The sequence below is a fragment of the Berghia stephanieae genome, chromosome 3, assembly GCF_034508935.2.
Source record: "Berghia stephanieae isolate SIO BIC M18660-M18661 chromosome 3, UCSD_Bste_1.3, whole genome shotgun sequence".
NCBI lineage: Eukaryota > Metazoa > Mollusca > Gastropoda > Nudibranchia > Aeolidiidae > Berghia > Berghia stephanieae.
The window spans coordinates 53079503-53103952 of NC_088362.1; the positions used below are offsets into that span (position 1 = coordinate 53079503).

The 24450-nt window shown below is 33.5% G+C and overlaps 1 protein-coding gene and 1 non-coding gene across 8 annotated transcripts in view; both read right to left on the reverse strand.

The window, feature by feature from the left end:
• The window catches only part of LOC144967997 (carnitine O-palmitoyltransferase 1, liver isoform-like), a 78080-nt gene that overhangs the window by 21337 nt on the left and 32293 nt on the right, over window positions 1–24450 (reverse strand). For 3 of the 7 annotated variants that reach the window (XM_078905907.1, XM_078905909.1, XM_078905908.1), the window contains exons 2-15: window positions 21081–21367; window positions 19446–19582; window positions 18326–18500; window positions 17279–17380; window positions 15982–16119; window positions 15332–15409; window positions 14614–14721; window positions 13710–13794; window positions 12631–12745; window positions 11570–11726; window positions 10992–11039; window positions 10403–10510; window positions 9965–9990; window positions 911–973 (exon numbers count right to left, since the gene is read on the reverse strand). In XM_078905907.1, the coding sequence (XP_078762033.1) occupies window positions 911–973; window positions 9965–9990; window positions 10403–10510; window positions 10992–11039; window positions 11570–11726; window positions 12631–12745; window positions 13710–13794; window positions 14614–14721; window positions 15332–15409; window positions 15982–16119; window positions 17279–17380; window positions 18326–18500; window positions 19446–19582; window positions 21081–21221 (1481 nt within the window). In that variant the 5' untranslated portion in view covers window positions 21222–21367. Of the gene's footprint in view, window positions 1–910; window positions 974–5340; window positions 5407–9964; window positions 9991–10402; window positions 10511–10991; window positions 11040–11569; window positions 11727–12630; window positions 12746–13709; window positions 13795–14613; window positions 14722–15331; window positions 15410–15981; window positions 16120–17278; window positions 17381–18325; window positions 18501–19445; window positions 19583–21080; window positions 21368–23362; window positions 23559–24450 lie in introns of those variants that run through there. The other 4 variants (XM_078905902.1, XM_078905905.1, XM_078905904.1 and 1 more) reach the window with 2 other exon arrangements.
• LOC144969750 (U6 spliceosomal RNA) lies at window positions 12350–12460 on the reverse strand. Its single transcript, XR_013644829.1, has one exon. It is a non-coding gene; the product is annotated as a U6 spliceosomal RNA (small nuclear RNA).

Sequence of the window (24450 nt, forward strand, 5' to 3'; positions counted from 1 at the left end):
AATTTACACTTAAAGTAAATCATCAAATCATCACATCTGGATCATAAAAATCGTTCTAATGTATCAGAGAAATAGAAACAAAGAGAGAGAAATTCTAAATAACCCATCACAATATACGAAACAAACCTGTCAGAATATTTGTACAATCATGGCTAATAACATTTCAACCGAACACTATGTGATGAGAGACCATATCAAGCACAGAAAACAAGTCTTCCTCACCCCGATCATAAGTATTCTATGTTAATTAAATGTTATATATAAGCATGCAAGATCAAGAATACCTGGCCATCCCATCTACAAAACTATTCTATAAATAAAACACCATTTGATAAAGTGGGATTTTTTAAAATAAGTTTTAAAAACTATTTAACGAAACACTGCCGTCCCATCTGTTTAGATTTTAACCAAAAAAAACAAAAAAAATAACAATTTAAAAAAATTTTAAAAATAAAAAAACTGAAAGAAGTGTAGAATTTTAAGACACATGAGGTGTGAAATGTGTTTAAAACTCAAAGGAGTGTTACAAGCAACTATTACTATTAGTACATCTGGTGACTGATTCATGCAAAATCATATGTACAAGTAAACACAGTAGTACTTGGGTGGTACGGGAAAGCAACTTTACAAACTCAGTACAGAAAAAAACGGTTACAAGCTAATGAGTAATAGAGAAATATTGCAGGATATGTAAAAAAAAAAAAAAAAACAGCTGATAAAATGTGGAAACTTAGATTGATTAAAATAAAATAAAAGCTGTGACAAACAAAAAAAAAAAAAGAAATATCACAATTTTCTTTGATTAGCAATTTATAATTTAGTTATACCCAAGAATCAGAGGCTTTTTTCTTCTTTTTTATCTTAATTTTTTTTCAAAGAGAAAAAAAAGCTTGATAGATGCAACGTTTACCCGGTTTGTACTTCAAACTGTTGACAAGCCTCCCAAAGCTGTGCCATAAGAGGTGCATCAGCCCTGAGTGTAAAGATGATAAAGAAACGAGGGACACACATAACTAACACCTGGCTCCTTTGAAAATAATTGGGAGGGACAGTGTCCGAACAACCATCACTGGTTGATGAGATTTTTGATCAAATTCAATCTGCAAGCATTAACTTAAGGAGTCTGGTATAAGACCGCCTCCTGACCCTTATTAAGTACTGGTTTTGATAAGCGATACCAATGAGCAAGTTATCATATTGAGCTTGCAAATTCATAACTTTCCTTTCACGTGTTTGTAAAATACATTGCATCGATAAATGGCCAAAAGGAGAGAGATTCTGTCCCCAGTTTAACTCCTGCATTTTAAAATTTCATTTAAATTCATCATTCATTCTTTTTTTTGTTTTGTTTTTTTTGTTCCTTCATTGAGCGGGCATGATGAGACCTGGATTGTTTTGGGGTTTGTTTCTTTTCTTTTCTTATTTTGCTTTTTGGGGGGAAGGGGGGGGGTTGTTTGTTTTTGCTTTTTGTTTTTTTGTTTTTGAAGAAGAATATACCTATATAATTATTACTGAGATATTTTTTTTATTTTTTTTTTTTTTCAAAATCGCGTCACTAAAATAATGCAAATATTGGAAAACCTGGGAAAGGCTAGAACACTCTGACAGATGCTTTTTATGAAAAAGATGCAGGGCTTATTAATTTTATCCTTGAAAATGAATGGTACAAAATAACAAAATGTACACAACACTGGAGACATTTCTCAAAATTGAAGAGAATATGAGCTACGAAGCCATGCTCAGGGGATAAACTGCCATCAGACAATGGGAGGAAACTCGTAACATTTTTTAAATGGTGCAACAGAGTAAAAGTCATGCTTTTGCAGTTGTAATTGTTCTGAGGAGAAAATCACTTCATGAATAATATAATAATGATTCTAAATCCCTGCATTCGCTTGGATGAAAATCCATCAGCTGAGGACTGAAAACAAAACCAATAAAAACAATAAAAAGCACATTATTTTCTAATCTTCTTTTTCTCTCTCTTGCCTCAGAACATGCAGGACTGTAGGATCACACTTGATGCTAGACGGAAAATAACAAACATGAAAATCCTGAAAATGAAAACAATAACTTGAATCACAAAATTAAAGTCATACCACCAAAAGAGAGACGTAATGCACAAAATTTGACAGCCTACAAACATAAAGTTCACGATCTTTGCAGACATATTTGTGCCTTTAAGACAAGAAAACTACTCTAAATCATTTAGAAATAGTAAAATATTCATTTTTTTTTCTTTCTTTCTTTTCTATTGCTTATCTAACCATCTTACTACTGCGAAAGTTTGAATAATTAATTAAAAATCAAGTGGTGGAGCTGTTACCCGACACAATAATTTAGAATAAAATAAAATGCCAGACAAATAAGATGCTAATAATTAGATCATGCAAACAATCTAAATTCCAATGCCAACCTTTTGTAAGGATTAGAGTTTCCAAAAAGAAACAGATAAGTAAGGGTTAAAGAAAAATTCAATTAATTTTTTTTATCTTTTTCAGTTAGGTAAAAGGTAGGAAGGAGGAAAAGGAAAAATGTCAAAAAAAAGGAAGTAAAAACAGTACTCAGTCTTATGACTTATGTTTCTTGCAATGTATTTCCAGATGTGGGAATGTAGTAATCTGCAGACTTTGATTTATGATTAGCAAAGCTTTGCCTATCGTGCCAATTCAAACCCATTCCTAATTGTTTAACTTTAATTTTTTCTATGTACTCAACCGAAAACCAAAAGTGCAAATATCATTGATTTACTCATATATTTTATTCGAAATACCCTCTACCCTTTATCTCTCATGTCTTTTATTTCATTTTTTCTGCCTCCTCCCATACTTGCGATGAATTCTAAATTAAGACCCTTACCTTACCATAGATAAACAGCAGAATTATTTCTAATCAGGCTCTTTTTATTAAGTTCTACTTCATGAGATTTTGGACATACGAAATGCTGAAACATTTTCTATAATTTCAATTACGGGAAATGTCATTTCAGGCATAACATTTTAGGTCGCTAAGGTGAATGCAATCAATATCTGGTGACTGCTTTGTGAAACAAATTTATGAGCATTTAATATCATGATTGCACGTTCATGCTAGATAATTGAATATAGTGATTGATACACAGTGAGATGAAATATCCATTCTTCATTCATCATAAATTATATATGATTTATGGTTGACTATATTGGGGAGAAAAAAAATGGGGCATAAAATGAAATAAAGAACTGGTTGATACAGACATGCCTAGTACTACGAAAAATTCGTAGAATTACAAAAGTTTGACTCCAATTTCAGAACTTCATGAACATTTCTAAGTCATTAAAACATATTGAAAATAAAAGTTGATGCCAGCATGGATAATTTTAAGGACTTTGAAACGTTATCTAATCATTGTGAGGGTAAATTGTTGGATCTGTAAAATTATTTATAGCGATCACTATTTTTATCACCTAAAAACTAGGAATTTTTAATTTTAATTTTCAAGTAGGCAGGTCTGTTGATATGATATGGCCATGGAGAGGAAATGGGTTCAAAGGATACAGAAGGGAGAGGAGTAAGAAAAAGGAAATAGTAAAAATATAGTTGAGACTCACATCTTGACATGATATTATTATGGTTATATGAAACACAGGAGACCAATGACTGTGCTACTTAGGAGTATAGTGCGAGCAACCAGTAAGTAGTGCTAGTGCTAGTATTCAATGAGGGCAATACATAAGGATAAGGTTTTTTTACCCATAGTTTCTCATTAGAAAATATGACCTCCCAAAACTGGGAGAGGATTGGGGCATCTCCCCTGAAAGACACATACACAGCATGCAAGATTAATTAACGATCAATGACAACATCAAAACAAGTCAAGTGAAAATTTGACTGCCGATCCCATCTGTACCATTGACCAGGTGACAGTCGATGAAGTGCAAGAATAAATAAATAATTATGATTTGTGATGAATGAGACATGAAAAAAAAACAATGAACCAAATAAAGTCGCATGCAATCTAATCCATCTGCAAGACAAAAATGCGCTGTTAATGAGGCGTGAGTGCTGTCAAAGGGGACAAAATATAATGCATCATATATACAAAATAAATTGTGTGCATTTTGGGTTGTCTCATGACAACAACGTAATAAGTCAGTTGACATTTTGGATGAGGATGAACATATCAAATATAGTTGAAAAGAGAGAGAGAGAGAGAGAGAAAAGTTTTATGAACTTAACAGCTGCACAAACTGTGAATAAACTATTAGATATACAAACACCAATAAAAAAAAAATTATAAAAATAAACAAAATAATAAGAATAATAAATAAACAGTAATGCAAATTATTATTTTTAAACCCACCACTCATGGTGTTAACAGAATTTTTATTTTTAAAATTCTTAATTCTACTGATACAAATTAATGGGATGATAACTTCCTTTTATATTTTTAATCTGTGACATTAAATGAAACCTCGAATATTGATTACAATTTACTTTATGCTATTAATATGTAAGTTACTGATAAATTTAGTCTACGAATTTTCCAAGAATTGAAATATAAAATAAAATGTTAGTGGATAAAAAGCATGCAACTGGGGTAAAATATTAGAGATTGGAAGAAAAAAAATAGAATGAGATGAGGCAACATAATTGTGCCTTACCAGCACATCATAAGAAACAACACAAGGCCTTTAATCTTAATTGAAAGAAATAAATAGAGCCAAAAAAAAAAAAAATCTCTGCAACTACATCCAACCATAACAAAGCCAAAAGGTTAAAAGTCACATTTTCAAGAAAGTTTATTTTTCTTCCTCTTTATCATCTTTTTTAAAAAGTTAAAGAAAACACAGAGGTGAAAGTCTTTCTTTATTTTTTTGCTTGTTTTTTAAGGGCTGGGGGGGGGGGGGGGGGGGGGGGGGGGGGCAGAGGAAGAGGGTGACCAAAAAAAACCCAAAAAACTTCATTGAAAATATAATTGATTAATGCAAAATTAGTATACAAGTCACTAAAACAACAACCACACATGAAGAGTTAACGGTGAAAATAAAGGTCTTCCCAGTCCACTTAAGCATTATTAAGCCAATCAAGGAAAATAGGGGAAAAGTACTGACTGAAATAAACAAAAAAAACATCCTACCTAACAAAAAGTATGTTTTTTCAAAAACAAAATTATATACAGTATGAAATATATATCTATCAAGGTAAGTACATTTGTCGCTTGGCCAGGACAGGGATATAAATGTGTTCATACACCAAAGCAACAAAAACAACAGAAAAATAAAACATCACGACAAGGATTGAAACCAACGCTGGGCATGCTGCCAAACAGGATGTCATGCAACCTGGAAGTCTTCGTACCCTAAAAACGATGAGTCCTCAGTGATAACCATTTCCCACATGTGTGCCATGATTGGTGCGTCTGCCCTGAAAACGCACACAGGCGGGGGTCACAAAGGCAAACAAAATTGAAAAGGTTAGTCAAAAATATGAATATACAGGAAGTATGATGAAGTTATGTATTAACTATTTCAATTGAAAGATAGAAAAATCGTTTATATATATATTAATGTATATATGTATATGAGATCCACTGTATAAAAACCAAAAATAAAATAAAATATATTTTAATATGTGTTGTTATAAAGGACGTCATATGTTTGTGTGTGTATTAAGGGCAGTGAGATGGTAATACAACTTAAAATTCTAGCTATAAATGAGTTGCATAAAAGCAAAGGCAGCTTTCAAAATCGGAAAGTCAAAAAGACATTGCAACCAGTCCCTTTCAAAATATTCTCTTAGCATGTCCTGTCCGAGGATTAAAAACAACAAATTTTGTCTCATCTTGGACAATTTAACTGTTAACTGTTCAAAACATTATATTTCCTGAGCAGTTTAAATATTTTAAATTCCTCACCAATACACCCAATTTTTTTTTTTTTTCCCTTTAGAGCTGATAAATTAAATCCTTTTATCTAAAACTTGAACTTTGTCCAGCTGGCATAGCGGCCAACTTTTCAAAGAGATAAATCGGGACACCCTAACAAACAATACGGTCATGACCCAAAATAGCTGTATGTTTGGACTATTGTATAATATTATCGAGAGTTTTTTCTTTTCCTTGCTTTAATTTGCTAGTCAAAACAGCATAATCCTAGGACATGCAAGGGTCATCATTTCCATAGATAAAGACAATCTAAGTTTTTTCTTTAATCAGGAATGCCCCGATTTTATCAGGCCAGTTGGCCACTATGCACATGTTATGTCACACTGCCCGAGCATTTACTCATTAGTAAGCATAATATCAAGGTATACACAATGTTGGCAGAGGTTTCAAATTAACTTGCTGAAATGACAGTTTGCTAATATAGATGAAAGCTGTAAGTTGTAAATAAAGATAAAAAGATAGACAAAAAGAAATATTGGAACTAGAAAATGCTGAGGGTGTGTGAAGAAACGATCCTTTCACCAGAGATAAAGAATATGTGGTTTCAACGTGAAGCTATGACAGATTCAGCTGTATCATTTCATCTATGTTGCTCAAAATTCAAAGTCACACACAGAGAGGGAAGAGAAGAATACTCAGGTCCTGATGAGTGGAGGAGAGAATCTAGACTTGAATGTCCATAGATATCAAACAATCAACAGGTGATTATTGAGTGAAATCAAAGAATACTGATAAAGTATTAAAAAATAGACTCACAAAAAAATTAACAATACAAGATATGTTTCAGGCTAAAGTCAGGAGAGGATTGAACAAGGGTCATTGAAGAAAAGTAAAGATGAATATAAGAGGGACAAATACCCTCAGAGAGGAGAGCAGAAATCATTTCAAGATACAAATGACCCAGCCGATTCTCACTAACGACCAAGCAAGGTTTAAGCTGTAGTTGTTTGTGAAATTGACTTTAGAAAGATGTAATTTATACGAATAAAAACAAAAAATACAACATAGACGGGACAAATATAAAACACACATTTTCAAAAAATTAAGTATGGCGACAGTTTCTAAATGCCACGTTTAAAGATCATTTTTCCATCCAAAGTGATCAATTCCTCCATTCAAAAAGATTAAAATATCAAACTGCCTTCTTTTTGTTCAGACCATAATAATGAGAATAGCATTATAGTCATTTTATAATTAGACTTTAAATGTGCAGTCAAGAAACAAATAATGTAAAAAGTGATTAAAAGAACGGCATGTGCAATCTGAGATATATCCTAAAGAAGAGATGTTTGCAGTTCAAAATATTTAAAACAGCATGAGAAAATGACTTTTTAAGTCAAGAAGATTCCAGAGATACTTTACAAGTGGCTTAGGGTTAGTTACACGCAATACATTCTCATTAATCATTTAATAACAGTTGCAAGCTATTACTATTACCATCATCACTATTATTTTTAAAGACAAAAAAAAAAAAGATTAAATCAAAATGCAATTTTCTTCCAAATTCTCGTGACAATAAAAAGCCAACGATAAAGTGACGGTAGTAACATCAATATTATAGTCTTTTTAACCAGCTAACTGTCCTACTCTAGACAGACACAAGGTAAAAATTTGGCCAAAAACTTGTCCTTCAAATATTGATCGATTTAAATGACCCTCTTCTTGGCAAAAGCTATCAAACCTAGGACCACACAAGGTGTCCTTTCCAGAGTGGCAGATAACTGGTTAAAATTTAAAATGTTGAAATGAAAAGAGAAGATGGGGGTTAGTATGAAAAACGTATAGAAACAACAATACTGAAAAGAATATATAGAACATTATAGAGGTTTTTATCCGTTATCAAGCATTTAGACATTTTTGTTGGACTGTAGAAAGATAACTTTTTTTCATTTTGAATGCTGTAAAAATGATATATCCAGACCTGCCAACTTGTGATTTACAATAATGGTTTTTTTTTTTTGTTAGGGGGGGGGGGGGGGGGGGGGAAGATGAGTAAACCCATAAATGAACAATAAAAAATGAGTGTTTGTGAGCGGCAAAATTTCACAAACTTATTTAATATTGATTTCACAAAATAATTACAGTTTTTCTTCCCCTAATAATTGGCAGATCTGAATATAAGGGAATAAGAGGATAATATAAATCATAAAGAAATTGAATGAGTAAAAAATTGGAAAGTGCAAAAAGTATTCCTTGTGAGAGCATCATGAACCATGATAAGTCTGTCTGCGTGATTTAAGTGGTAAGTTATCAATGTGTGGATACATCATGAGAAAACGTCAATGAGTTGACAGGCCAGTTGGTGATTCCGAATAACGTGTCATTTACTATATTTTAATTATAGAAATATTAAACACACAATATATAACCATTACCACACAAAAAAAAATCTAAAATGCAGATTGCAGAGATGAGCAACAATTTTTTTTTCCCTTAATCAGTGTATGATTTATATGCTCTGTCAATGTCTAAATAAGTTTTAATTTGAACAAAATACTAGAGTTGTCTGAAAGCCTGGCCCATTATAGATTTGAACAAAGAAAAATGAAGAAAAACAATCAGCTTCATAAAGAATAATCCCTTTAAGTTTCAGCTCATTTTTTTTTTTCATTTTTCATGTTTAAAAAAAATGAAAGCACTTACAGTAACAATAAATCAACCATTGGTCTAAAGTCACAAAATATTATGACCATATTATTAATAAAGTACCCTTTAATCAACCAACATTTAGGCAATAGAAAAAAAATAAACTGCTTATATCTGGAATCTGCTAATAAACTGTGCTTCTGAAAGACAAGCTTTGATCTATTGCCACAATACGTCACTATCCATCTTATGAAAAAATTATATATATATAGATTTGTGAAGATTGGGGAACTATAGAATTCATGTTGACAATTAGAAATAAAATAAAAGCATTTCAATTTCAAAGCAAGTGATAATGCAATTTTTTTTTTTTTACATTTTCCTAATTTAAAAAAAAACAACTTTTTTTTTGGAGGGGGGGGGGGGGGGGTGCAATGAGTGAAGGATTCGTGGCAGTAGACTGCATTAAGTTAACTACTGGAAATAAACACATCTAGGCGATTAATTATAACTTGAGACACCTGAAAGCTGAAGTACAAATATAATTTAAATAAAAATTAATTATTAAAATAAACACATAAAGACACAGACTAAAAAATCCAATAATCATATCATTTTCCTTCCAAAGTGAAGCAGCGTTCTCACTACGATTTAATAATACAATAAGAGTTTATCTTCTCCCAAAAAACAACAGCTTTGTTTAAACCAAAGGCAATATCAAAACTGTGCACAAATTATTAACCCCCCCCCCCCCCCCCCCCCCCCCCCCCCCCCCCCCCCCCCCCCCCCCCCCTCCTCCAGCTCCAAATAAAATGTATAAAATAGTTGACATAGTCACAGCATGTTAAGGGTTATGAAGACCACCCTGTACCAATATCCTGTACTGTTTAGTTTTGTTATGTTTTTATTGTTGTAATTATTCTTTTGTTCATGAATGTAAACTTTTCATTTTTTTAAAAATGTTTCCCCCAGAAAGGAACATAGGTCGTTACCATTTCAATTACTTTTTCAACACTTATGAGAACTTCATAATAAAAGAGAAAGTACCAATTTTTTCTTTACTTTAAAAAAAAAAAAAATTCTACTAATTTTAAGGCACCACTTGTCTTTGTTTAGAAAACGGAATTCATGTTCAAAATGAGATGTTATGAAAAATAATGAGGCTTTGTGCATGATAATAATGGCAACATTCAATACGATATTATGTTATAAATAGATTTAATAAAAGTTTATTCTTATTCTTTCTTCATAATTAAATCTGTCATATTATATTTAAGTAGACAATACAAATCAATAATCTCCCGTTTTAAATTACAAAATAATATCATAAATTTATAATAGAAACTATGGTAACCAAATTACATAAATTGAGTGATGTCTTGTATTTTTCATTTAAATCTCAAGTTTTCCATTATAGACATTCATTTTCTGAGAAAAGAAACGTTTACATACCATGAATGCTCAGCATTGAATCCAATCTGAAACAAAAAAAAACAAAAAATGAAAAAGATTATTCGAGATAAAAATATTTATTGGTCCCAATAGTTATATCATAATATCAATTATATATATCACCATCTTAAAGCTTTGGGAATGCTCATCAACAAAAAAAGAAAATAAAAATTATAAATTACAAATGTTTATGAATTGACAATTGAGGATGTATGTCTCCTTACTTTTCTTTATTCTGATTTCATCTTTTTTTCTTCTTTATGTTCGCCTTCAGAAATGAAAGTAAACAAAATTAAAACCCTAAGTGTGATTGTTTGGAGATAGTAAATCAGATACAATATGATGAGAGAGTATCTAAACCCAAAAAAAGGAAAACAAATTTCAGTTTTCCTTCAAATAACAAGAATTTGTTGGGTAAAACATGCACTAAACACTCACCCTTCCATTGGCGCAAATAACAAATGAGAAAGACTTGTCAAACCACCTGTCATATCCCTTTCCGTGAAGCATGGCTTTGCCATACTTATCCAGTGCGCTGGGATCATCCTAAATTTTTTTTAAAAGAAGGGGGATAAAGAACATTTAGAAATGGTCAGTGCCACAGATTTAAACACTTAAATGGTGAGAATGTATTTCATTCAAATCTTAATATTTATATTTACTACATGGTTATATCTCTCCTCCACTATTCTCCTCCAAGATAAGGGGGAGATATAGATCCTTCGTTGCTACCCTACGTGCCTACAGATGTAATGGGCACTAAATAAGTAAGTGGTTCTAATTGCATACCTGTTTTTATCATCAGGGTTGCCAATTCAGGAGGCAAACATTTACTGAAATTTTACACAAACACATAGACTGACTCATTTCTGAATGCTGAACTCCAGTAAAAAAAAACATTATGTATTTACTCTTTTCCATTTAGCAGGTCATTGGAAAATAAACTGAGGGAAAATTTTATTTTTAAATGTTAAAAACCATTCAATAAATGTTCTTATTATTTATCTAAAAAATCAAAAAGACTTACAGGGTCGTAATCATGTGCTTCAGTTTCCAGGGAAATGAAGAAAGCAGCCTGAAAAAAAAAATTGAAAATGAAGAATTTGATACTGGATTAGATCCCTATTTCTTTTATATAAATATATGTTGTTGATACAATTATAGTAATAAAATGATTCTTCAATAACGGGGTGTCTTAATATCCCCCCCCCCCCTCAAAAAAAAAAAAAGGAAAGAAAGAAAACAATACCTTTCAAAGTACCTGTCAAAGAACACCTTAACTTGAAAACAGCTCATTTTTGCCTGATCTCTTTTGATTAAACCACCATAAAATAAATACCTCAAACAGCTCTTTTGAACTTTTGTCTGCAATACAACATCACTTTTTAAAACTTTTTAAAAAAATTCAATACATGTGAATTATGCCCACCAATGGTAGAAGATGGAGTAACTCAATTCAAGTTTGTCAAGGTTATCATATGTAAAATAAAATTCCCACTGAAGCAAAGCAGGGCCGGCAGTGAAATAAGTTTTTACTGTAATTTGTGTGGTGTGTTCAAGAGTTTATCGAAACTTAGGTTGAAATTGCAACCCAAGATAGCATACCTTTTCAACAGCATCAAGAGATGCTTTGTTCTTTCCCTTAGAGAAGAACTCTTTTCTGGCCTTGGCCCAAGGCACTCGTTCTCCAGCAGTCAAAGCTGCCAAGTGCTCCTCTCCTTCCACTGGCTCAGACTCGTCATCTATGATCTTCTGGAACATTCTGTGTTGGATAAATTGCATGGATTAGTTGGATAAGAAACTTTGAGTATTTATATAATGCAATATCCACTAACAGCGCTCAAAGCACTTTACAAGGGGTCCTTAGCCAATAGCAATACTTAACATGAAGGACACCTGCCAGGCAATATTAAAAATTTATTTCGGAGAGACAACATTGTTAATGACCTGGTGCTCATTTTATGCCTAAGTACAGTGAGAGAATGTGAGTAAAAGAGCGTTTTTGAAGGGAGCAACTATGCATCGCTTAGAGAAGGACTAGAAGTCTGGATCTTAAGATCCAAAAGCGAGTGTCATACCACTTGACCACATTGGAGTTTTTCAAGATTAATTTCTAAGACCTTCAGAGCCATTAGGCCCATGGAGCCGGGAGTTTATCCTGTTTTCTTTAGCCTGAAATGGACAATGGCAATTACTTGCAATCCTTTGGATAAGAGATTAGTCTATCATAAAGTACTTTTCACAATATCTAAAACAGACCCAGCTACCAAATTACTGCTGGGTGGACAGCGGGGTCAGAAAAAAATCTCGACTTCACCCAGGATCCATCTGGGTCCCTGTGCGCGAGAAGCAAGTGCTCTACCAACTGAGCTATCAGAACCCCCAAAAACTATGGACTGCTCCATGAATTGGTGTTTCATCCTTGCGCAGGGGACATGCTAATCTTCTCTGCATTGTTCCAATTTTAATTTTAGTATATGAACTGCTAGAAATAACAATTATATAGAAAAATGGGGGGGGGGGGGGGAAGTGAATTAGATCCTAAAATTTAATTTAAAATCTAAGTTATGAAATTTAAAATAAGGTAATATGCTTTTACTGGGTACAATAAAATTTTTCATGAGTTATTTTTTTTTAATAAATCTTTTTTTTTAAAGAAAACTTACACTTCAAGTTCACAAGGCTTAAGGATTTTGCCTTTGTTCCTGATGTAGACCTTAAAATACCGTCCTTTGTGGTAGACGACAACGTGGTTGCTTTCACTAAAATGGGCTATGGTGTCTGTGGAAGAATAAAACGGTTATAAATAGTGTTAAAACTTAGAGAATATTATTATTTAAAAATATTTTCCATGCATAAAATATTCTATAAATATCAGTGAAGTGAAGGAAGTAACTTGAGCCAGAAATAGTCTATTTTCGTAGATAATGACTATTTTCAATTTTTAGGATGACCATCGTCATCTGGGAGGCCAATCATGGTCTGTATCATTGGTAACTCATTGCAAATACCTGGCCCACTGCCTCAAACTAGCATTGTGACCATTTCCTTATGATTTTACCGCAAATTGAAAGGAGTGAGTACTTAATTTTCTTGACCGTATGCAAGTGAACTTTATTGTCTTTAAACTATGTGGTCTTTAGCAGATTCCTTATGCAGCAAGTCTGTCTTGCATCTTTTCATTTGTCTCATAGGTAGTAACTTTCTGTCATTGCAATCAAAAAGGATAAAAGTTTGTCAGCAGCTCCAAAATGATTCCTAGCCATCATGTCCATGTAACATGATAATCCAAACAACGTTCCAATACTTTAAACCATAAGGACATATTTTTGTAGCACAGCACATTTGCAGACCATTGAAATTGGAAAAAAATTAAAGTTTTCAGGGGTAACAACATAGTAAACATTCAATATGTTAAAACAATTTTTTAAACTCCTTTATAAACTAGCTCTGGCATCAGAGCCTGGTTTTCATAAAGTTTTATTAATTGAAGATCTTTATAGTTCTAAGGTTGGAGCCGAAAATTAGTAGGACTGCAGTTGCCATGTTCATGGAAGCTTGATTTCATTTTTGTATTTCAGCATCTAACATCTTTAAATGAAACCAAATTATTTGAACATTTCAACATATCTAAGTTCATGTATGTGAATATTATCAAATGTTGAAGGCATAAATTACTGTATAATTTAATAAAATGCGTTTGACATTCCAGACACTCCATCGACCACTAAATAGCATTACCTACCTGTGTCAATGCCTGGAATACGCGTGGTGTTGAATTGACGCTCGTACTGGGCAGAGCACAGTGGAATAATCTTGTTAATCAAAATCTGTAAACAATGAAAAATCAAGAAGAAAATAAAATCCATTTGAGAAAACATACTGTAATATTTATTGGTAAGAATTGATGCTAAAATATCTGATAGATATGAGTTATAACTTGAAGTACTGAGAGGGAACATGAAAAAGAGACTTTCATTAGGACAACACATAGCACCCCCCACAGCGGAGTGAAATGAGAAAACAATAGGCTAGATTACTTATTCTTAAAACAATAAAAATGAAGGGATATTAAGGGGAGAGGGTTATACTTTTCATTCTTTTGTTACATTGTCGTCTCGCCTTTTTTTAGTGTAATGATTAAAAGATAAGGGAACTGAAAATGAGTTGATTGATCAAAGATCAAAGGATGTGGTTTGAGCTCTTTGAGTGGTTAAGACTAGTTGCTGTAAAGTAATTCTAGAGTCATAAGGCCCATGAAGCTAGAGTAGTCTCTGTCGTGTTTAATGGACAATGGACTGTAACCATTGCAAGCTTCCCTTAGGACTGGATGCTAGTCTATCGAAAAATATTTTCCACCAGATCTAATAGACCTGGATGCTGAGTGGACATGGGGGTAGGGGTGTCAGGATAAATCTGGACCTTTACAGATTCCTTTGCTTTGTGCATTGAGTGCTCTACCTCCAGCTATTGTCACCCTCAAAAGTAGTATGCTCAATCTTTGTCTTAAAATAAGATCAAAATAACACCTTGACAAAACCATATCATATTGGGAATAACCTTAAACAATACCAATCCATATTACTTGAGAATCATGTTTAAATTTAGTTTAAAATTATTTTTCTTAATGAAGTCTGCTGTTCTCTTACCGGATTAAGTTCCTCTCTGTCAATATCCCTCCTGTACATCAACATGGCATAAGTCAGATTGGCAGCTCTGGCTGCTTGGACAGTTGTATGAGTCACCAACACGGCATCCTGGGAAAAGAGGTCAACATAAACTTCTCTTGCGTTGTGTCCAAAATAGGCTTCAAAAACTTGTTTTCAACACTGATGATAAGGATATTTCAAATAAACAAATCTTACAAGTAAATGTATCATCATACCAAACACCCTTTGTAAAATGAAAATGTGCCAATGATGAAATATTTACTCTCATTCAAAAATGTATTCCAAATTTCAATATATAATAAATTGGCATCAGTTAAAAAATAAAATTTCCAACTTATATCAAAGGTGATGGTGACAAAAAAGTGAGAAAGGGGAAACATTTTCAACAATTGCCTATAAACCCAATTTTTACTGCATTTACCCCCAACCTATAGAGTGATTGAGATGACAAATTATCAATGATAATCGAGCTAACTTTTGAAGAGTGGGAAACTGCACCTGTATATGTCACGTAGCAACTCTGTAACTGCCAATAAATTTATTGGGAGGGGGGGAGGGGGTTAATTTTTTTGAAAAGGATGAAATTCCTCCTATGACTCCAAAATTGCAGATTATCGTGGATCTGAGGAAAATAATCAGCACTGTTTTATCTCAACACCTAAAGCTTATAAGTAAGTCAAGACTCTCATTCACTCACCACTCCATAGTAGTTACTGTTCACCATGATGGGTGCCCGGCCACGAAGGTAGACATACTGCTCCCACCAATCAGATACCTGTAACAACAAACAATGGACAGGGTGATCTTAAAAGATTGTTAAATTTTCTAGTTTCAACCCATTTAAATCTAATGTTAAATTATTCCAAAGGCAGCGATAAGTCAGCACAGGACAAAGCTTTTAAAACTTTGAGATTTTAAGAATTAACTTCTATCAGGATTGTATTCAAACGAAAAATTAAAAAAAAAAAAAAAAAAAAAGAAAATAAGAAAAGAAAGAATGCAATTTTTTTTTAAAATCAAAAAGAGAAGAAAGATAAAAAACAAAAAAAAAAAGGAAAACAAAAACAAAAAACAGTTTGATATAAATAAGAAAATACAATAACAATTTTTCAAATGAATGATAGTTTTTAATTCCTAACTCGAATAAGAAAATGATCCAAATACAAACCAAAGCCTTTTCTAGGCATTCAAATTTCATATTAATGACAAAATATCACATTTGTATGTGGTAACAATCAATCGTTGTATTTTCATGGGATTCGGTTGTCTACAAATTGATACTTCACAGGCGCATTATAAATTTTAAAAATTGTTTACACAATTGAAAAGAGTTTTCTTTCAACTCACATAGTTAGTAGCCCACCAGGACTTGAGGATGAGGTAGCGTTGTAAACGGTTGCCAATACCAGATCGGAACTCATGGGCTAGAGTTTCCATTTCTTTGTACTTTTCATCTGTCATCAAGTGTTTGACAGAAACTAAATACTGATGATAAAAACCAATTCATTGAATTTTAAAATGCGTGCTATGCAATATTTTTGTTACACTTAGTAAATTATTTTTATAAAGATTAATATATATTAATTACTTCAGAAATTTAAAGGATTAAAGTGAGCACTGTACAATTGAGAAAAAAAAAATAATTTTTTAAAAAAAGAATGTGAAAAGAGAAAACTGTTTTTGAATGTTTAACAACATTTTTGACAGAATTGGGTCATATTTTGGTCTTTCAGAAAACCAGACCCATGAAGCTAATATTGTGGCAGCATAAAAACGGAATTTACAGTTGCCAATTATCATCTGAATAACATCTAGAAAGTCAATTGCAAGGACTTGTCTGCCAGATTTGGTACCTAGATGTAGCTACTCAATCACTGTTGGGTGGATTGAGTGGTCAGAAGAAGAAGAAGAAGAAAAGAAAGAAAAAAAGAAAAAGACTGACATAATGTGTGTTTGAGTAGGGTCACTTTGTGTCTTAGTCAGGTGTTCTATCACCTACCAAGTTAATCTGGTCCGTTTAGTCAGGGTAAACCAGATGTTGTAAATGAAATACAAGTCACAATGATTAGAACTACAAAATAAAATGAGTGTATGTATATGTGTGTGTGTGTGTGTGTGTGTGTGTGTGTGCGTGTGTGTGTGTGTGTGTGTGCGCGTGTGTGTTTTGCACTATATGATAATTCTTCTACTCCTCTCCAATAGATGAAGTCAAATCAAATTTCATAAATTCAATCTTCAGCATTTATCAGACTCTGACATACACCAGAATGAGGTGTTATAACAAATTAAAGAGCGCTTGTTTTACAATGTCACATAAGGTTAGGATATTGATTCCTTGTTTTTAAAAATGGCTGAATACATTTAATTTCAATATTAGTACATAAAAAATCAAATAAAGAATAATCCCATCCTAAGAAGAGAAAAATTGGCCAATATCAAAACATCACAGACCCCTATTTTATCTGCCAATACTTTCCATGAGGCACTAACACCTGCAGGACCTTTTCCTTTAATTAAGAAATAGACTCAATCCCTTCCTATCATTTTTCGGTTATGGAGCAGTGAAGCATTCTTCAATCTTCCAGCCAAATGGATACAAATAAGATTATTTTGCTATTTTGAATAAAATGTTTTATGGACTTACATTTTTTATAGAAGAGTCCAAATTAGGCACTGACAGCTTGGGAAGAGAGGCTTGGTAAGACATCAGGAGTGGCTTGCGTCCTCCGTACATACGGATCAACAACTTGAAAAAGCAGACGTTAGGTGAAAAAGACAACATAGTTAGAAAAAGTAGAAGATCAATGAAGTACACGTCAATCAATGTTTAATAATAACTCAAGCTGAAAACTCAGTGAGTATGATTTCAAATATTGGACAACACACAAACATATCACAATGCCAATATAAAAAAAAAAACATATAAATCAAAACAAGGAATACTTGTAGCTTCAAAAGGCTGAAACCTGAAACTCAAACCTTGTTAATGATCTATTATAACAAATATCCAATCCAATCCATACTGTTGCAGCTTCAATACTGAAGATAGGTGCAACATTTGTGTGGAGTGGGATGGTGTTGGGCTATGGCTTTGTATCACAATAATTATGTCCTCTTGTGACAAAAATGTTTTATATGTGATGAATATATTTTTCATAACTGTCAGAGTGTATCAAGTTAAGTGTCCTTTTTGTGCAAGCACATTACATGTACCTATTCACATCTAGATATCATTCAGCTTTATCATCATTATAAACAACTGAAAATGAAAAATGTCCAACAGTAAAGGATGATTAAAATTATCAAAACACCGCTGTCACCACCATCAGTTTGCGGCTATGCGGTCTAGTGGTATGACACTCGCTTTCGGATCAGAAGGTCCTGGGTTCAAGGCTCGCTTTGAGCATAGCTGAGTCCTTGGAAAAGGCTATTTACTCATATTCTCTAACCATACTCAGGTGTAAAATGAGTACCTGGCCGTTAATGTTGTCTCTGTTGGAAAAAAAAATATAATATCGCCTATCAGGCGTCATATCTCATTCTACATGTTACGTGTTGCTGTTGGTCAGGGATCCTTTGTAAAGCACCTTGAGCATGTTTAGTGGATATTGCGCTCTATAAAAAAAGCTCAAGCTCAAACTGATTTTGTTTTTTTAAATCAACGCAGCACTTCCATATAGAGTGTACTTACAAACCACAGCTTGGTTTTGAGTGACATCTTGCCCCTGACCTCATACATCCAATTCTGGTAGGTCAGTAACAGCTTGAGGACGTACTTCATCACCAAGCACATTAAAATCCACACCAGGGAGCCAAACAACATGGTGCTCAGGTAGAGGCCAAGGGAGTGGGACATGGATGAGATTCTGTGATATTGAGATCAAAGAAAGGTTCGACTATTCATTTTTTCAAAGTTTTAATAAGCTTTCAGCATTATTATATAACCAATAATAACATTAATAATAATAATAATAATAATAATAATAATAATAATAATAATATAATAATAATAATAATAATAATAATAATAATAATAATAATAATAATAATAATAATAATAGTAATAGTAATAGGACTTAGCATCTGTATAGTGCAATATTGCATAAGCAACTTTTTTTTGGTGCAAGCAGATAACATGTACTTATTCACATCTCAAAAAAGCCTTGCCAAAAAGAGGCAGCTTGGGAGAGTTTTCCAGTCATCTTCACCTACCGAGCCATATCACATGACTTTGCTAAGAAAAAAAAAAAAAACTGTATCGTATCAACACCTCTACTACCAACCCCAAAATTTTTATATTTTTTTTTCCTTAAATTCACTATCTTTTTCCTTTTAAACTATCTTTCACCATAAAATCTAGCTGAGCGTCGTGTTGTGATGAGGCCACAAGGCAGGGTCGTGACTGTTCACTGATATGCTGCAACATGTTCGCCGCTCGATAGACCACCACAGAGACCATTAGAAATTAAGGAGCAGGCACCGGTGTAAGATAAAGATCTGAACAAGTGTGTATGAAAGGTGCCAGACAAAGCAAGAAAGAAAAATAGAAGAAAAAAAACCATCCCAAAAAAATCAGTTTACCTCCACTGGGGATCGAACCCCAGACCTCCGGTAATCAGAAGGTCTGAGGTTTGATCTCCAGTCAAGGTAGACTAATTTTTTGGGATGGTTTTTTTCTTCTATTTTTTTTTTCTTGCTTTGTCCGGCACCTTTCACACACATTTCCTCAGATCTTTATTTTAATACATTAGAAGCTGCTACCATTATAAAGTGTAATTAATGTAGCACAAACACATGATCATCTGACATACCCTGGAGTGTAGGTGTGCAGGACGTGGATGACACCAAAGGACGGATCAAGACCAGCTAATCGTATTCCCAGTAAGAGAGTGACAACAAATAGCCATGACAGCGGGGATGCAGGGAATACACCATTGCGGAAGTTGTTCTGTAGAAGGAAGAGTGAGAAAATTGAAACTAAGATAACACACACACAAAAAACACATAAGACATAAATTTCTATAAAATCAATATCAATTCCTCTTTCAGTTCTTTTGTGTTATTCTTTTTGGATACAGTTCAAATAAACAAATATGAAAAACATTCTTATTTATATAATAATAATCATCATAATACCATTGGAATTTCTCTTTCTTTTTTTTTCGATGAAGGAAAATATCAAAATCAAAATTAGCAAAGAAGACATAAATTGTAATTTTGTTTTCGTATAAAACAATGACAATATTAGCTTGAGCAATTATAGAGCGCAATACCCACTAAACGTGCTCAAAGCACTTTACAAGGGGTCCCTAGCCAACTGCAACACTTATTCATTATATTAGGACAAGAAATTATGCCTGCTAAGTGATAATACAATTATATTTCCAATAGAGACAATACTGTTAATGGCCAGGTACTCATTTTACACGGTGAGAGAATGTGAGTAAAGAACCTTTTTCAAGGACTCAACTATGCGCTGCTCTGAGCAGGACTTGAACCCAAGACCTTCCAATCTGAAGGCAAGTGTAATACCACAACCACATAGCTGCACATTAATTATTACTCGTCTATTTGATCTTTTAAAAGCAGTGAGTCGTAGACTTCCAACCGATGCAAAAGGTAGCAATCATACAAACCAAACAAAAAGAAAAAAAGGACTAATGTACTCCATGGACTAAACATCTCTGAAAAAAATATTACTACTATTATCGTGCGGCTATGTGGTCTTGTGGTATGACACTCGCTTTCGGATCGGAAGGTCTTGGGCTCGAGCCTCGCTCGGCGCATAGTTGAGTCCTTGGAAAAGGCTCTTTACTCACATTCTCTCACCGTACTCAGGTGTAAAATGAGAACCTGGCCGTTAATAGCGTTGTCTCTGTCCGAAAAATGTTAATATCGCCAAACAGGCGTCATGTCTCATTCTACATGTTATGTGTTGGTCAGATACCCATTGCAAAGCGCCTTGAGCATGTTTAAAGGATATTGTACTATATAAAAAACTCAAGTTTTTTTGTTTGTTTTTTTTTAATACATGTACCAAGACCCAAGCAATATATAAGACAAAATGGGAGCAAAAGGTTCCAGTCAAATACAAGCACAGAATCCCTGCTATATATAAAAAGATGACTTAATGAAAAAAAAAAAATAGAAAGAAAGAAAACAAAGGATCTCATGAAGGGAAAAAATCTATCTGCCTGAAAGCAAAATGCAAAAATTTTGCATTGGCAAAACGGAAATGTCATTATTCTAGAACACGGGGACGGACGCAAAGATTTTGGATGGGTAAAAAAGACCCACATTGGATAGAAGACAATGAAAGTGGCCTCCCCGTCTCATAAAGAAAATCAAGGGCCCCACATCACAATATCCCTATTATTCCAGCCAATACAAGCCACACAAAAAAAAACCCAAAAAAAACAAAAAAAAAAAATAGTGACCAAAAGTACCTTCAGTTTTCCAATACGTTTCTTCCACGAGAAGACTCCAGACTCCCAAATGGCCCATAATGCCTCGTGGTTGATATTGACGTCATAGCCGTCTGGTGTGACTGTGAAGGAAAAGGCTACAGCCGAGTGGGCCTCCGCCATGTTGAAACAACGATAATATGTACTATATTATATTCACGTCTTCGGGACAAGATTTGGGATGGCCAGGCAGAAAATTCAGGGCAATGTCAACAACGAAATAATCAGGAACTCCTTATCACAGGCAAAATCACAAAACAGAGGTTTATCTGTGTGATAAGGGAAAAAAATAGATACGTTATTAAACATAAAAATTGTAAAACCCATTGAGGATCTGCAAAGATATCTTAAAATCACTTCTGAACTTTGAACATAGTCATTCAAAACCAAAAACAAAATACAGGATAAGAACTTGTTTTAAGACAAGCTTGCATCTTGAAAAAATGTAAACATTAAAACTGCATTGCATGTCTCGTTGACATACATCAAAGATAACCCTTTAAACAAACAAACGAACAAAACTATCTAGCTGCTTTGATAAACTCGTTTATTTTCAATGTCATGTCGACAAAATTTTTGTAAACAGTGAAATCAAACGAGTAAATTTTGGATATAATCTTGAATTATCAGAAGCAATAAATCTGAATGTAGAGCAGTGACATGTCAAGCTCCCTGGGCAAAGGCTATAAAGCACAATTAATTAATGTTAATTAGTTAATTTACATACCCATCTGTATACAATTAATATTCTTTTACGAATTTCATAGAAAAATCTGTATTAATCTGCTCCGTAAAGGAAAAAGAAAAAAAAACCTAAATTTAGCTTTATTTGGCCCTTGAAAAATATATATATTTAATATTTTAAGAGAGATAATATGTGGCAAGTCTGCATTTACATTAATGTTTGTTTGTTTTTAAGTGTTTTACGAAGCTTGCAACACATTTAGGTCATATCAGCGCCAGTAAAAAGGAAGAAAATTGGATAGTAAAAAGATTCTAGAATTACAATTAAAATGACTTGAGGAAAAAGTAAGACAAAGGGGAATTGGTTCAAATAGGGAACAGATGTAGATTCCAAGAGCACAACATCAATGTACTTAGTTTGAGATCACTCAGACACCAGCACAAGTCCCCACTAAGAGGAATACACTCAAATGCTAACATTATACATTCAAAATAACAAATATAACAATACATAACAGAGAGATGATTTACAAGGGGAAAAATATTATCTCCCAAAATAATAACTATGCATTTAACTGTTTCACTCCCAGCCAAGCACTACAGACAGGACAAGGCAAAACTTAGTAATCTCATTCCAAGACAAAGACAGATAGCAAATTGGAAAACAGATAATGGGGATAGAAGACACCGGAAGTGCCACCGTGCCCACTATGGGCGGCCAAGAACCCCATCCAGGCATTTACATTAAAAAATGAATAATATTCATATTAATATCATTAATAATGGGCCATTAACACCAGTAGGTATCTATTTCATCCTGTCAACATGTGGTACTTCAGCCATCCTAATCTATCATAATTAATACTGTAATCTCCCTGTGACTGTCACCAAACACCTACTTAGGCTATTGAACTCACACACGACAAACAGATTATTTTAACACTTAAAATATAAATATAAATATAAATAATGAATGTATATAGCGCCTAAACATCGTGCTCTGCGGCGCTTTACATATATTTTTTTTTAAATCACGACACTACATAATAAGCATGAATACAGAAACAAAATCTAAGCAACATCTATTTCATTTAAAGAAAAAAAATAATTTTAAATGCAATTAAAACTGCAAACCAGTATCCTGGTAGATAAATAGCGTGGGAAAAAATATACATCGTTTAATGGTCGCATACTTAATTAGATCACAAACCTAATGAAGCAAAACGAAAATAATATGCATCACCGAAATCTAGGGATATGATTATCCAAATCCAAATAACGCCGCGAGCATTTGTTTATTTTTTAAAATCCCGACCTATTGATGCTGTGCGTTTAGGTAAAATATTCACATCCACCAGCCAGATTAAACATACAAACACACAAAGTTGTATGTTACCTTTAGCGTTTATAGTCTGATTAAAATAATTTAGTGAGAAATAACCAACATGCCATTTAAAAAACAATAACAAGGAGCTGAGTGGCGTCAACTTATGTCTTTCTATACTATGTAGTATGTGTAAATAAACGGAAATGAAGCCCTCCCCTCCACATACTACTATTACTATGTTAGTGTTACTTACCACTACATCAGTTCTATAATATTATGTAAAAATGATTTTATGACATTTCCTCATTAGCACAAACAACTGGGCAGAAGAATACAAAGAGCTTTAGAAACTGGAAACTACACAATGTATCCAGGGAATAAGCATGAATGAAACTAATGCTTCCCCTGCTTCTGTGTACAATGTGTGTCAGTTCAACCCCCCTGCACTTGAAACTAGAAAACACAGACCGACAACTTTAAATACTACCAAAGAAGGTGACACCGTATTACGCGATATTGGTCAATAGGCGGTCAGTGGCATAGAGAATACAGGACTAGTAGTCTGTGGTCAGTGGGGCATAACAGAACACCTAGTTGTGGTTAGCTCCCACCACAGATAAGTCCGTGGCTCCCACAGCTGGCCAGTAAGTGGTGGTTTGAAACGTGTGACGAATGCATCACCAATTATTAGCAATCATAACCAAACCTATCACAGGCAACATATTATTGCGTGTAATTTAGGGGAACATTCCGAATTCGAAGTCAGAAAAATGTTGTCTAAACTATACGAACTTCACTCTAAAATACTTCAGAACTGATATAATGCAGATAAATTTGGCTATATATCCATCTCTGAGGAAAAAATGCAGTATTTGTCAATACTATTTCTCCAAACTTATGATCAAAAAGCCGAATTGGCAGAAAAAGATTCCAATTCTGGCAACCCCCCTCCCTCTAATATATCATACATTACACATTAAATCTGTATAAACGACAGGTCCGCCTAACAACAACCCAAGCTAACTGTGACGACTCCACTGCATCGAAATGTTAAGGCAGATTTTTGGCTTAACTGATCATTCTGAAACTATTATTCAATTGTCCTCAGAAAAATATTAACATTTTTAATGGAAACCAGTCTGAACATTATCGACTCAGGTGTAAATTAGTATGTGCCTGGCTAAGAGCCATGGCGGATTTTGTTGGAAGTACGAATCCATAATTAAACCGTCTTCAATACGCATCCTAAGTATGGCATGTGGATTGAAATTTTCATTTCATACAGCCAAAGTATAAGTAGCATTGAAAGTCTTTGTGTTTGCGATAGCCCACAGCTGGATA